The sequence below is a fragment of the Amblyraja radiata genome, chromosome 16, assembly GCF_010909765.2.
Source record: "Amblyraja radiata isolate CabotCenter1 chromosome 16, sAmbRad1.1.pri, whole genome shotgun sequence".
Taxonomy (NCBI): Eukaryota; Metazoa; Chordata; class Chondrichthyes; order Rajiformes; family Rajidae; genus Amblyraja; species Amblyraja radiata.
Window position 1 is genome coordinate 50,235,626 of NC_045971.1, and position 13,001 is coordinate 50,248,626.

Sequence of the window (13,001 nt, forward strand, 5' to 3'; positions counted from 1 at the left end):
CAAGATAACCAGAAAGGAGCCAGAGCCATGAAAGAGCTGGAGATCCAACTTGTTAAGGTTAGGAAAGAAAAAGACAAAGCTGTTAGCCAGACGGGTGCCTTCACAAAATCGATGGCCTCCTTGCAAGATGACCGAGGCCCCATGTTATCAGAATACACGGAGCTGGAACAATGGCATCTCGACATGCATTGCCAGAAACATCGCATCATTCAGGAGAGTGCAGCTGAAAACATGAACTTAAGCAAGAGATCGGAAATGTTCTCAACCAGATGGATGACCTTAATTCTGACAACGCGCTGTTAAAAGCACAGTTGGTTCAGTACAGGGGAGGAGCTAAACCAGGTCCTGTCTTTGAAGGATAATCAGTTGAAGCAAAAGCAATAACAGCAAATTAAGAATCTTGAGAATGAGAAATCCATCTTCAAAGAGCAATGGAAAGTTACACAAGGACCCCTTAAACAAAGTAATGAAAGCCCAAAGCCCTTGCAAGAAGAAAATCTGCAAATTTTGGAACAGCTTACAGAGCTCAAGGCTATTGGTTTCCAAAAAGAAGAGGATAAAAATGAAACAAATGCGAGGCAATTAATTCAAGAGCTTCAGCAACAACTTAAAACTAAAACTCTGGAATGCGAAGAACTCAAAAAAGAAAACTAATATTAGAAGAGCTGACTTAAAATAATTGAAAATTTATGAACAGAATTTGAAAATCTGGCTCAAGTAAAGGCGGGAGTGAAAAGTGCTGATGGAATAGTGCAGGAGAAACCTGAAGAATATTTGGTGGGATTGTCAGTGATGAAGCAAAGACTTTTGGATGTTATTAATGAGAACAAGGAAGTTGCTTCTCGGGCAGAATCTTTTGAGAAAACGTTGCTGGCAGTACAGATGGACAGAGACAGATGTCTGGAGGATATTGGGAAACTTCAAATAAGGCAAACATGATCTCAAGGTGGAAATTAATGTTTTTTAAGCACAAATCTTAGAAGGGACTTTTTAAAAGAGCACTTTCATTTACTAATGACATGCACGGAAACACGCCCTTGCATCAATGAATAAATTGAGCAGGATACTAAATCTCAAGGTAGTAAAGATGAAGCCATGACATTGCTCATTGATGGGACTTGTTCCTCAGGATGCATATGATGAATAAATATTTGTGTTTTTATATTTTAATTTAAAAGATTCCAAGATGGACACAGCAAAGATATGTTGTAATCATGTTTTACATTCATGTGTGTATAAAGATTGAGCACTGTTTTCATTTTGCAGGAAGAGGAAGAACTGGAAACCCTTCAGCAAACAACACAGCAGGAGCGCAGAGAGCAAGCTCCGTCCTCCTGCAAGAATGAATTGTCTGAGCTAAGGTTTGGTTCTACTTGGACTGGGATATCAGTTGCATTTCTATTGTGCCATACGATCAAATGGGATTATCCCTTGATGCTTTGGCCAGTTAACTACGTTTGAAGTGTTGATGATGGTAGCACACACGGCAGTCAATTTTCATAGGGTGGTGTCGTAGAGCCACAAATGATTCAACTCCTCGCCGAAGGAGAATCCATCTGGTTAAAGGAGGACATTCAGTTGCGAATGGCTGGACGGCTTCCTTTAGTTTGTTTTAGATTAGTTCAGTTTAGAGAGAATCTAAATCCAAGATGACTATCAACACGCATTTGGGATTGTTTCAGTTCAATAGGCTCCCATTTGGCATATCATCAGCCCCAGGGATTTTTCAAGGGTTTATGACACAAATTCTAGAGGGAATTGAAGGTGTGGTGCGTTACTTGGATGACATCCTCATCTCAGCCCCTGGCAGGCAGGCACATGATGAAAGGTTGGAAGTGGTACTCAAACGCCTTGAGACACACAGTGTAAGAGTGAAAGCACAAAAGTGTGAGTTCTTTCAGAACTCGGTAGAGTACTTGGGTCATAACATAGACAAGGATAGTCCACACCCCACCAAGGGTAAAGTTGATGCGATCAAGAACGCGCCCACTCCCAGAAACAAGCCCTTCGTCCTACTGAGTCTGCACCGACCAGCAACCATCCCGTACACTAGCGCAATCCTACACACTAGGGACAAATTACAATTTTAACCAATCCAAATAGCCTACAAACCCTCACGTCTTTGGGATGTGGGAGGAAACCAGAATACCTGGAGGAAACCTACGCAGCCACAGGGAGAAGATGCAAACTCCACACAAACAGCACCTACAGTCAGGATTGAACCTGGGTCTCTGGCGCTGTAAGGCAGTAATTCTGCCCCCACTGTTACTTGATAGAATCTGAAGAACCACATGTACACAATGTGGATGGAATTAGAGAATTCTGCTTGTAGTAGCACTGAATTATTTATCCACTTAATGCTCCCCCCTTTCCTCTTTGACACGCGCCTTTGAATTGTTTAAAAAAATATATATTATTATTGAGTCTTTTTTACAACTTTTTAAGGGAATATAACCTAGGTCATAATTTGCTGAGTAAAAAATAATTTCTCCTCCTCTTCCCCTGGCATTTTTGATAGTTTCTATACCCTTGCTTCCTCCAATTCAAGAAATGGTCTTTCCTGTTCTGCTCCATCAAACCGCTTGTAGAGGAATCCACTGACTGCAGAAAGCAGCTGCTTCAAAGTCCTTGGAGAAGATTCCTTGAAAGCCGTGTGTTCTTCCCAGCCCTTGGTATCGATGACATTTCATTGAGAAGGTGGGGTTACTGTGTTACCGTTTACGCTGCTGTTTTCTTTGTAGGCATGGACCTCTTCTTGTCAGACCAGCACCCAGGGAGCAAACCATTGAAGTGGAATCAATCGAGGAATGTGAGGAGGCTTTGGAGATAGACCCCAGTGAACAGGTGGTGGTGGCACGGAAGGTGTGTGTTGCCAATCAAATTTTTGTTTTCTAGTTTTAATGTAATTTCCTGACATTTTACACTGTATCTTGCCCCCCCACCCCCACCCCCACCCCCACCCCCAACCCCACCCCCACCCCCAACCCCAACCCCACCCCCACCCCAGTGAACTGGGCAACTCTGGAAAACCTGCTTCCATGTACATACTAACTAATAAATAGGATACATAGTACATCGGTTTGGAGTGGGTGATTCAGGCATCAACACAGAAAACCTGGCCTGGTTTCTTTGTCCAGCCTCGAGGTCTGCACGTGGTGCCCCTCCCCTCACCCAGCAACTCCTCCTCTCCTGGGAGACATGAGGTGTTTGAGTTACTCTCATGTCGCACTCACGCGAATCGGTTTTCAAATGCATATCTCTAATCTCTCTGTTTCAGTATGAAAGAGTGCAGTAGACTTCCGGTTGGCGCCACGATGTGAGTGGAATCGCGCCATTACAGCTCCGCAAAAAACTGAATTTAAAACGGGGGTAAAAGGGTCAAACAAACGCACTTACCACAGGAGATCGATTGCGAACGGCTCCGGCAGCGTTTAAAAGGTGCGTGACGTCATCAGGCGCGCGATTTTAAGAAGAAATTATGACCCAGCGCTCCCCTCCCCCCACCACTGGAAAAAAAGCTACGAGAAGGGAAACTGGCCTCAGCTCGGGTGCAGCTGCTGCTTCTCAAGAAGATGTCTCACAGAGGAAAGCTGAAATGGAGGAACTTAAGACTACCATTCTAGGTGAGATAAAGAAGCAGAGGAAGGAGTATATGGAGGAGATAAAGAAGCAGAGGAAGGAGTATATGGAGGAGATAAAAAGTTTAAAAGCGGATATGCTGGTGTCTCACGAGAAAAATAAAGAAGATAAAGAAGACTTAATAAAACAAGTTATAACGACGGTAAAAAGTATGATGGATGAGTGGAAGGAAAAGGCTAATGCCGAGTTACAAACTCAAATTGAGGATGTAAAGGAAATAGCTGCTGGGATGGAAAGAAAGCTGGATGACAAGATAGATCCTACTATAATTTCGCTAGACCAACAAGGCGAAGCAATTAAAGAGCTAACTAAAATTGCTGAAGTGAATACTAAGGAGACCGAAAAACTCCGTGCCGAGAACAAACGCCTCTTAGAATTATTACATAAAACAAACGAGAAATGTATTGATCTGGAGGGACGCCAACGCCGTAAAAATTTGCGTATAGTTGGTCTGAGCGAAGGTCGTGAGGGGAGTCAAGATCATCGAAAATTTGTTGCAAAACTTTTAATGGATATTTTGAATTTGGATCATGAACCCCTGTTGAGCCGTGCACATAGGGCTCTAAGACGGGCCCCTGGGATAGGTTCATCGCCCAGACAAATGATTGTAAAAGTGGCCTTTGACCATGTCTTCGAAGAAATGATGAAGATAATAATAAAAAAGAGAAACCTGAAATACGAGGGAGACAACATCAGTATTTTTAGAGACTTCCCAGCAGAAGTGGCCAAGAAAAGAGCACTATTTAAAGAAACAAAAGGTATCCTGAGGAATTTACAGAATACTAAGAATCTGAGATATGGCTTGATGTACCCAGCAATACTGAGAGTAACTTATGATGACAAGGAATATCGTTTCGTTAAGCATACTGAAGCATTGAAATTCGCCCGAGACATACAGCAGAAGCCAGAAGATGAAGAGAGAGAAGATGCGGAGGAAGAACCCGAGGGAGAAGGAGAGGACTGAACTTTTATCATCGACCTGTGGTTATGAAATACTCACTTAGAAGGAAGTGGAATAATGGGCATTTAGTAGTAGTTCTGTATTAATTATTAGAAAATATTTAATTATTCCATGATAATAGTATTACATATTATAGTATTAAATACAATTGATATTAGTAATTAGCAAATAGTAATATGAATAATAGAAATAATTACTAAGTACTAAGTATATAAAGTTAGTACCCCACCCCAATATATATAGCATTTGAGATAGGAGCTGGTATAATCAACATCTTTTTTTTTAATTAAAAAAACGGAAGTCTTTAGATTAATGGCGACGTTAGTGTGGCTTTCACCTTCACATACTACACACTATACAAGTGTAGTTTCTTTTTTTTCTGAGCACCCTATTAACACCCTTTACTTTTTTTTAATTATTGATATTTCTTATTGTTTTTGTTTTTTATTGATCTTATATTATATATTATTTGAATGTAGATGTGAAGGATATTGTGTATTTAGTTTAAGAAGACATAGATGTGGATTAAGGTGGAAAGAAATTCTCATTGGATTGATGTCCGGGTGCAACGGGGAGCTAGGGGAGTCAAGAAGGCTACTCCAAAAAAAGCCGCCCTAATAGTAAAATGCATGATATAAAGGTGAAGACTGGGGGTGATGGAGTAACCTTCTGTAGTTGGAATGTAAAAGGAATTAATGAACCAATTAAAAGGGGAAAGGTGTTAGCTCAGTTGAACAGATTGAAGACAGATGTCATTTTCCTTCAAGAGACTCATCTTAAAAAAGATGCTCAACATAGATTAACAGCTAAATGGATTTCTAAGGTGTATCATTCTACATTTATTCATAAATCTAGAGGAGTTGCAATAATTATTCGCAAAGGTATACCTTTCATACAAAGTTCTATTATAGAGGATAAAGAAGGCAGATATGTAATAATTACAGGGGAATTATATTCAAAAAAGGTAATTTTAATGAATATATATGCCCCTAATTTTGATAATCCATTATTTTTTAAGAAAATATTTAATAATATTCCTATATCCACTCAACACAATTTAATAATTGGAGGTGATTTAAATTGTACTTTAGATAATTATCTAGATAGATCATCTGCAAAAAGGAAAGCTGCCTCGAAATCAAGTAAATTCATAAATGCTTTTATCAATACATCTAATATTAAAGACATCTGGAGGTTAGATAATCCATCCGGACGAGAATATTCTTTTTTCTCGCCCGTACATGGAACCTATTCGAGGATAGATTATTTTTTAATAGATTCTAAATTACTTCCTTTTACGTATGATGCAAAATATCATAATATTATCATCTCGGATCATGCGCCATTAACATTTAAGATAAAATTAAAAGATATATCTAATAAAACTACTACCTGGAGATTTAACCCTCAGATATTAAAGGACAATGACTGTTGTAAATATGTGATGGATCAGATTAAATTATTTTTTGAAACTAATGATAATCCTGAAACTTCTCCATCACTATTTTGGGACACATTTAAGGCATTCATGCGTGGCGCAATAATATCCGCACAAGCACATCTCAATAAAGAAAATCGAAAAATAGAACAAAATTTAGAAAATGAGATAAAACGTCTAGATAATGAAAATATAAAACAGCCTTCCAAAGAGTTAAGTAATAAAATTGCATCAGTAAAATATAGATTAAATAAAATATATTCTAATCAAGTGATTAAACTTTTTCAACAAACTAAGCAAGTGTATTTTGAATTTGGAGATAAGCCACAAAAATTACTAGCACGACAGCTTAGAAAATTAGAAGATGAGAAGATGATACACGGAATTAGATCTGAGTATGGAAATATATTAATTACTCCAAAAGATATTAATGATAGATTTTTACAATATTATAAAAATCTTTATTCGTCAAAACTAACAGGACAAACAGATAGTATGGAAATATTTTTACAAGAATGTCAAATCAATAGCTTAGATCAGGAAGGTAGAGAATTGTTAAATGCTGAAATAACAGTAAAAGATATTATAGAATCAATTAGTTCGCTAAAGAACGGAAAAGCAGCGGGCCCAGATGGCCTGAGTGCAGAATTTTATAAAAAATTTCAAGATCTGATTTCCCCAAGATTACAAATAATGTATAGATATGCATATGACCAAGGAAAATTACCAGATTCTTTAAATGAATCCACAATTACACTCATCCCTAAAGTAGATAAGGATTTGGAAGATCCTGGATCATATAGAGCGATTGCCCTTTTAAATACAGACCAAAAAATATTAACTAAGGTCTTATCTAGGAGATTAAGTTTAGTGATCTCTAAATTAATACATTATGATCAAACAGGTTTTATCCCAAAACGTTACTCATCCCATAATCTCAGACGTTTGTTTAATATTATATATTCAAAAAGAATACGAGATACGGAACTAGCGGTTATATCACTAGATGCAGAAAAAGCGTTTGATCAGGTGGAATGGATGTATTTATTTAATATAATGGAAAAGTTTCAATTGGGGGATAGATTTTGTAAATGGGTAAGAATTTTATACTCGAATCCTATGGCAAGAATTTTGACTAACCAAATTTTATCAGCCAAATTCAAACTCTCTAGGGGATGCAGACAGGGATGTCCGTTATCACCCTTATTGTTCGCATTGGTGATAGAACCATTGGCGGAAAAAATTAGATCTGAACCTGAAATATATGGCTATAATACTGATACAACAATTAATAAAATTTCTTTATATGCAGATGATGTTTTGATTTATATTACAAAACCGGAAATTAGTATTCCCAACCTGCTAAACATTATAACTAAGTTTGGTGCATTTTCTGGGTATAGGATTAATTGGGATAAAAGCGAGATTATGCCAATAACAGGAATAAATCTAAATACATTACAACAATACCCATTAAAAGTAGTTACAGACAAACTTAAATATTTAGGGATTAACGTAACTAAAACTCATAACTCATTAATAAAATCCAACTATCCTCAACTATTAGATAAACTTAGAAAAAATATTTTATATTGGAAAACACTTCCTATATCCATGATTGGTAGAATAAGTGCCATAAAGATGGTATTTCTACCGCAGTTGTTATATTTGTTTCAGGCTATTCCTTTTTTTCTTCCGAAAACTTTTTTTAAAAAAATTGATAATATTGTCAATAGTTTTATTTGGGATTATAAAAATCACAGAATAAATAAAAAACATCTATGCAAAGCTAAGATAAATGGAGGATTAGCACTTCCAAACTTTTTATATTATTTTTGGGCTGTTCAGATTAAGAATATGAATTTCTGGTGGGTAAATATGGATCATGAACCGACATGGTTAAATATAGAAAGGAGGACTGTCTACCTTTCAATGTAGGTTCGATAATTTTTGCACCAACGGAAGTACAAAAAAAATATTATAAAGACAACCTAATAATATATAATAATAGACGTATTTGGAAACAAATAGTTAAGACTCTACACTTGGATAATCTCTCATTTAGATTACCAATTATGAATAATCCATCGTTTAAACCTGCTATATTAGATGGGGGGTTTAAACAATGGGATGATTTAGGAATTACAAGGATAGAACACCTGTATAGAAAAGGAAAATTTCTTTTATTCCAGGAGTTACAAGATATTTATGGATTGTCTCCACAACATTTGTTTAGGTATTTACAAATTAGAGATTATATTAAATCCAATACACAAGATTATAAAAATAAAGAAGCAGGATTGTTAGACGAACTGTTTAATTTATATCCAAATACAGAAAAATTAATAGCCTATATATATAACATCATTTTGGATAAGGAGAATCCAATAACGGAAGTATATCGTCAAGCATGGGAAAATGAAATGGGATTGGCTATAACAAAAGAAAACTGGGAAGAAAGTCTACAACGAATACACCGGTGTTCATTAAACGCCAGACATATACTGATACAATTTAAAGTATTATATAGGTTACATTATTCGAAAACTAAATTAAATAGTATTTTTCCGAATCTCTCCGCTATTTGTGATAAGTGCAAGAAAGCAGAGGCAAATTTAATACATAGTTTCGTTACATGTCCTAAATTGAATTATTACTGGACAGAAATTTTTTAAGTTATTTCTGAAGTCATCAAAGTTAAATTGGACCCTAACCCAAAGCTAATAATATTTGGAATTCCGGATTTACATCTATCACTTACAGTAAATCAAAGAAATTTCTTTGATTACTGTTTGATAATTGGGAAAAAAATCATATTGAAATTTTGGAAGGGAACATTATCCCCCACAACCAAAATGTGGGCAACAGAGATGATGGAGACGTTACATCTGGAAAGGATTAGATTTGTCCTATTGGACAAGTATAATTCTTTTGAACAGATATGGTCTCCATATATACAGTATTTAGAGAAGTAGCTGTTCTTGGCAACACAGCTCGGCGTGCACCCTGCGGGATTTGGTGAGAATAATTCATTTTTATATTGGAATTAACATATATGCCTTTATTGATACTATCACTTGTAGTAGTGTTATTAATAATACATATTGTGGTTACTAAAAATTTTTTTTTTTTTTTTTTTCGTTTCTCTTTTCTTTCTTATATATAATCAAATTATTATTTAATCACTCTCTTAATGATTTATAACTGTTCTATTCTTTCTCTATCATTATTTCTAAAAAAATAGTAGATAAGTATTACTAGTGTTTTACTTAATGCAAATTGAATTAATTTGATATAAAGTTGTTTGAAGCATTGTAATTGATTACCTTTAATAAAAAAATATATTAAAAAAAAAGAAAGAGTGCAGTGAATACAGGCCAAGGTGTAAGCCAAATCTCAAAATAAATGCAATAAATTTGGTTATCTCATCTTAACCAAGAGAAGATCTGAAATGTAGAGACAACTTTCCAGGAACAGAGAGAGCAGGAAAAACAGCGGATGAAGGTTCATCTTTCCCCACCTTCATCATGCTGTATAGTGTAAGAATGGATACGTCACCCATCACCAAGGAATCCAAGACTAACCATGGAAGCACTGTCATTTTCTGATTGACTGCGATAGAGGATTGTTTAAAATCTAGACCTCCTGTCCAATAGTTCACCAAGGAATCTACATTGCTTGTTTGCTCATAGAATCGTGCATTCATTTGGACCATTGTATTGAAGCCGCTGCCACCCATTCGTACATTATAATGCGGATCTTTATAACATGATCAATAAATACAAATCTTCACATCAGTACCTTGGTATTTTACTAATTAGTTTAATCCTGAAAGAACTAATTAGTTGAGGTTCATAAGAGATAGGATAAGAATTAGGCCATTTGGCCCATCAAGTCAACTCCTTGATTCAATCATGGTTGATCTACCTCTCCTTCCTATCCCCATTCTCCTGCCTTCTCCCCATAACCTCTGTCACCTGTATGAGGTTAGATTAGCTATTGACCTCTGTTTCTGTTTTGCAGGCGAAGAGACGAGTGAATTTCTTCAAGCGCTTCTTTACTGCCCGAAAATGAAGACTTCCCGGACCAGGTCACGCTACTTGGTCTTGGCGTACTTTGCGACACCACATTTGCTTGTTTAAATGTGCCTGGCGAGGTGTTTGTAGATGCACTACAGATGGGAATGACACCAATGTATTTATCAAAGTTGTTAATGAGTTGAACACTGACCACCGGTGTATAAATGAATACTGTATTGTTAATGTATGAAATGTATGAACGCAGATCCCAGCGATGCATGTTGGTGTTGAACCGGCCGACCCCTGTACGGAGCCGGTTCAGGGCGACCCAGTCTTTGCGGGGCAGGTCCGAGCCAGGTGGGGCTGTGGTGTTTGGTGCAACAGTGAATTGAGGAGGTCAGGAAGTCTGTTACCAGCTGGTTCTCCAAGCGGTTGAAACCGGAACCACAGAGGGTGGCTGCGTGATGGGAGAAGGGTCGACAAGATGACAGGCGTTGATGTCCCAGTAGCTGTGAGTCCTGGGCGAGGTGGTGCAAAGGATGTTTAGCATCCGATGGGGCCTTGCACACCAGCCTGTGGGTGAAGTACTCTCTGCGAAGCTTGGCGGGTGTGATACCTGCGAGCAGCGGCAGAAGATCCGTCTGAGTAGGACGTAGGCAGCTGGTGATGATCCGCATGGTGTCGTTGAGGATGGCGTCTAACTTGCTAGAATGAGCGCTGCTGCATCATGCTGGGGCGGTGTACTCAGCGGCGCTGTACACGAGTGCAAGAGCACTGGTTCATAGAGTAGATGTCCTGGCGCCCCATGAAGATCCAGCCAAGCAACGTAGGAGGTGGTTCCGCATCGAGACTAGCACGGAGAGCTTCAAGGTGTTGCTTGTAGGTCAGCTGCCGATCTAGTTACCCGTGGTATGTAGGAAATGGGTTATAGGTTAGTGGTGACCCATTGAGGGTGACGGTTAGCTGGCGTTGAGATTCCTTGTTGTTCAGGTGAAAGGCCGTTGTGGTGGTTTTTGCCACATTCAGTTTTAGTCTCCAGGCCTTAAGGCAGCCGGCGACAAGTTCCATATCCACTGAAAGCACATCCTCCACGTTTGACCAACTCCTGTCCGAATGCAGTAGGGCCAGATCATCTCCGTATACATACTGGCCCTAGTTCGTGCATGGCAAGTCGCTGATAAAGAGATTGAAGAGCATGGGAGCCAGTGCCGAGCCTTGGGGTCTCCGTTTCTTAGGCGTTGCAGTCGGCTAGATTGTCCGTCGCTGGTCTTGAGTACAAAACTGCAGTTGGCCAGGATGTTGGCAAGGAACCTGTGAGATATATTGTTTGTGCTCACAATCACTACTCAGAGACTAAATCGTGGAAACAAGAAATGCTTTATTTGCAAGTCTGCAGAATCGGGTGCCTCTCCAAGTTGAGACACACCGAGCAAAGGAAAACCGTCTTGTTTTATACAATTCAGTATACAGTCTTTATTGATCGGACGCCTCCCCTTCTGACCCCTTCCAATCAGGGTACCGAGGTTCACAATCTTCCAACCCTCCCCTCCGTGCGTCATCAATCAATCCCTCTCCTCCCACATCATACATCGCATTTACATTTAAATTAGGTTCTTTGTCATGAGGGGCGTAAAGTTAATATTCATTTAACTTATTAAGCATGCGCAGTATCTGTGCCCTAACCTACTTAATTGCCTTTGACCTAAAGAATAGCTTCTGCGTTGTCAGCTACATTCCTTACCTTATCTTGTTATAGTACAATGTTATCAACAGCTCTGAAGGTCTGAGTGTTTGTTCGAATCGCAAGGTTGGTGGTTCCAGCTACTCGGCCCATCACAATGGTGGTGGTTTAATCATCTTATCCCTCACAATCCTCCCTTTTTCTTTTGCTACGCATCCTGTATTAAACCCCATTCCTAGACTTCCTGCTGTTCCAAAGCTAATAACATTCTTCTTATCTCTCTTTCCTCTGGGTCCTCTCTCGGCCTCATTATCATTATCTTCTGGACGCCCCCTTTCTCCCCTATGGGGACTACAACTGCCTGCATTTGGCTTATACTTCTGATTATAAGAACCCTGAGACATGGTATACAACAGGGGATAATGATCAATGCAGCTAATGCCCATAAAATCACCAGTCCCACCGCTTTCCACCAGGCTCCTCCTAAGATGTAATCCCACCATCCTGCTCCCATGATTGTGTTCCATCTCTGTACCGGGACATGTGCTATTTTTCTGATTCCTTCTGATATATCCATTACTGCTTGCCCGTTGTCATCTATGTTTAGGCAGCAATTAGAGAGGTTGAATTTTCCGCATACTCCTCCCTCTTCGGCTAGTAAGTAGCCTAAGGCCAAACGGTTTTGGTATATCGCTGTTCTCATCTATGTCTGCTGCTTCGCCAACATCTCTAGTGCAGATGCAGTCTGGTTAGTAATTACTTCCAGCACTGCCTGTAGTCTTATGATCCGGTTTAACATATACACTGGGGTCCGGTAGCCCCAGGATCCGTCCTGTGCCCAAGTGGCTGGTCCATAATATGAGATGATTCTTGCAGGTGGCCACTCATCATTTTCCCATTTTCCGATGTCCATTCCTCTCTTCGTTCGGTGTAGATCGTCAAAGATGGGTGTTCCTAGCGACCGCCCCTCCTCAGTGGTCAACAGAAAAAACCCTGGTTGTACCAGTCCAATTAAACAAGTCCCACTCCATTTTCTGGCAATACCGAGTATGCCTTGTGTCCGCATATCCATAGCAGTCCTTCAGGGGCCGGTCCACTACAGGTAACATTGTCCCATATGGCCTGCAACACTGGGATTCCCTGGTAAGGGTTGTTCCCAGTGCAATTCCATAATCCAGTCGATTCGCTTCCATCAGTCTTCATCCAGATAGTACAGTTTCCTTCATCCTTTACAGTGGTATACCATTGAGGTTCCTCTGTCCA

General features: G+C 39.1%; 1 protein-coding gene across 1 annotated transcript in view; it reads left to right on the plus strand.

The window, feature by feature from the left end:
• LOC116982216 (protein bicaudal D homolog) overlaps positions 1 to 10,481 on the plus strand; it is a 33,439-nt gene extending 22,958 nt beyond the window's left edge. Inside the window, exons 7-8 of the mRNA XM_033035513.1 lie at positions 2,742 to 2,862; positions 10,074 to 10,481. Coding sequence (XP_032891404.1) covers positions 2,742 to 2,789 — 48 coding nt within the window. The 3' untranslated portion in view covers positions 2,790 to 2,862; positions 10,074 to 10,481. The remainder of the gene's footprint in view (positions 1 to 2,741; positions 2,863 to 10,073) is intronic.
• The last annotated feature ends 2,520 nt before the right edge of the window (positions 10,482 to 13,001 follow it).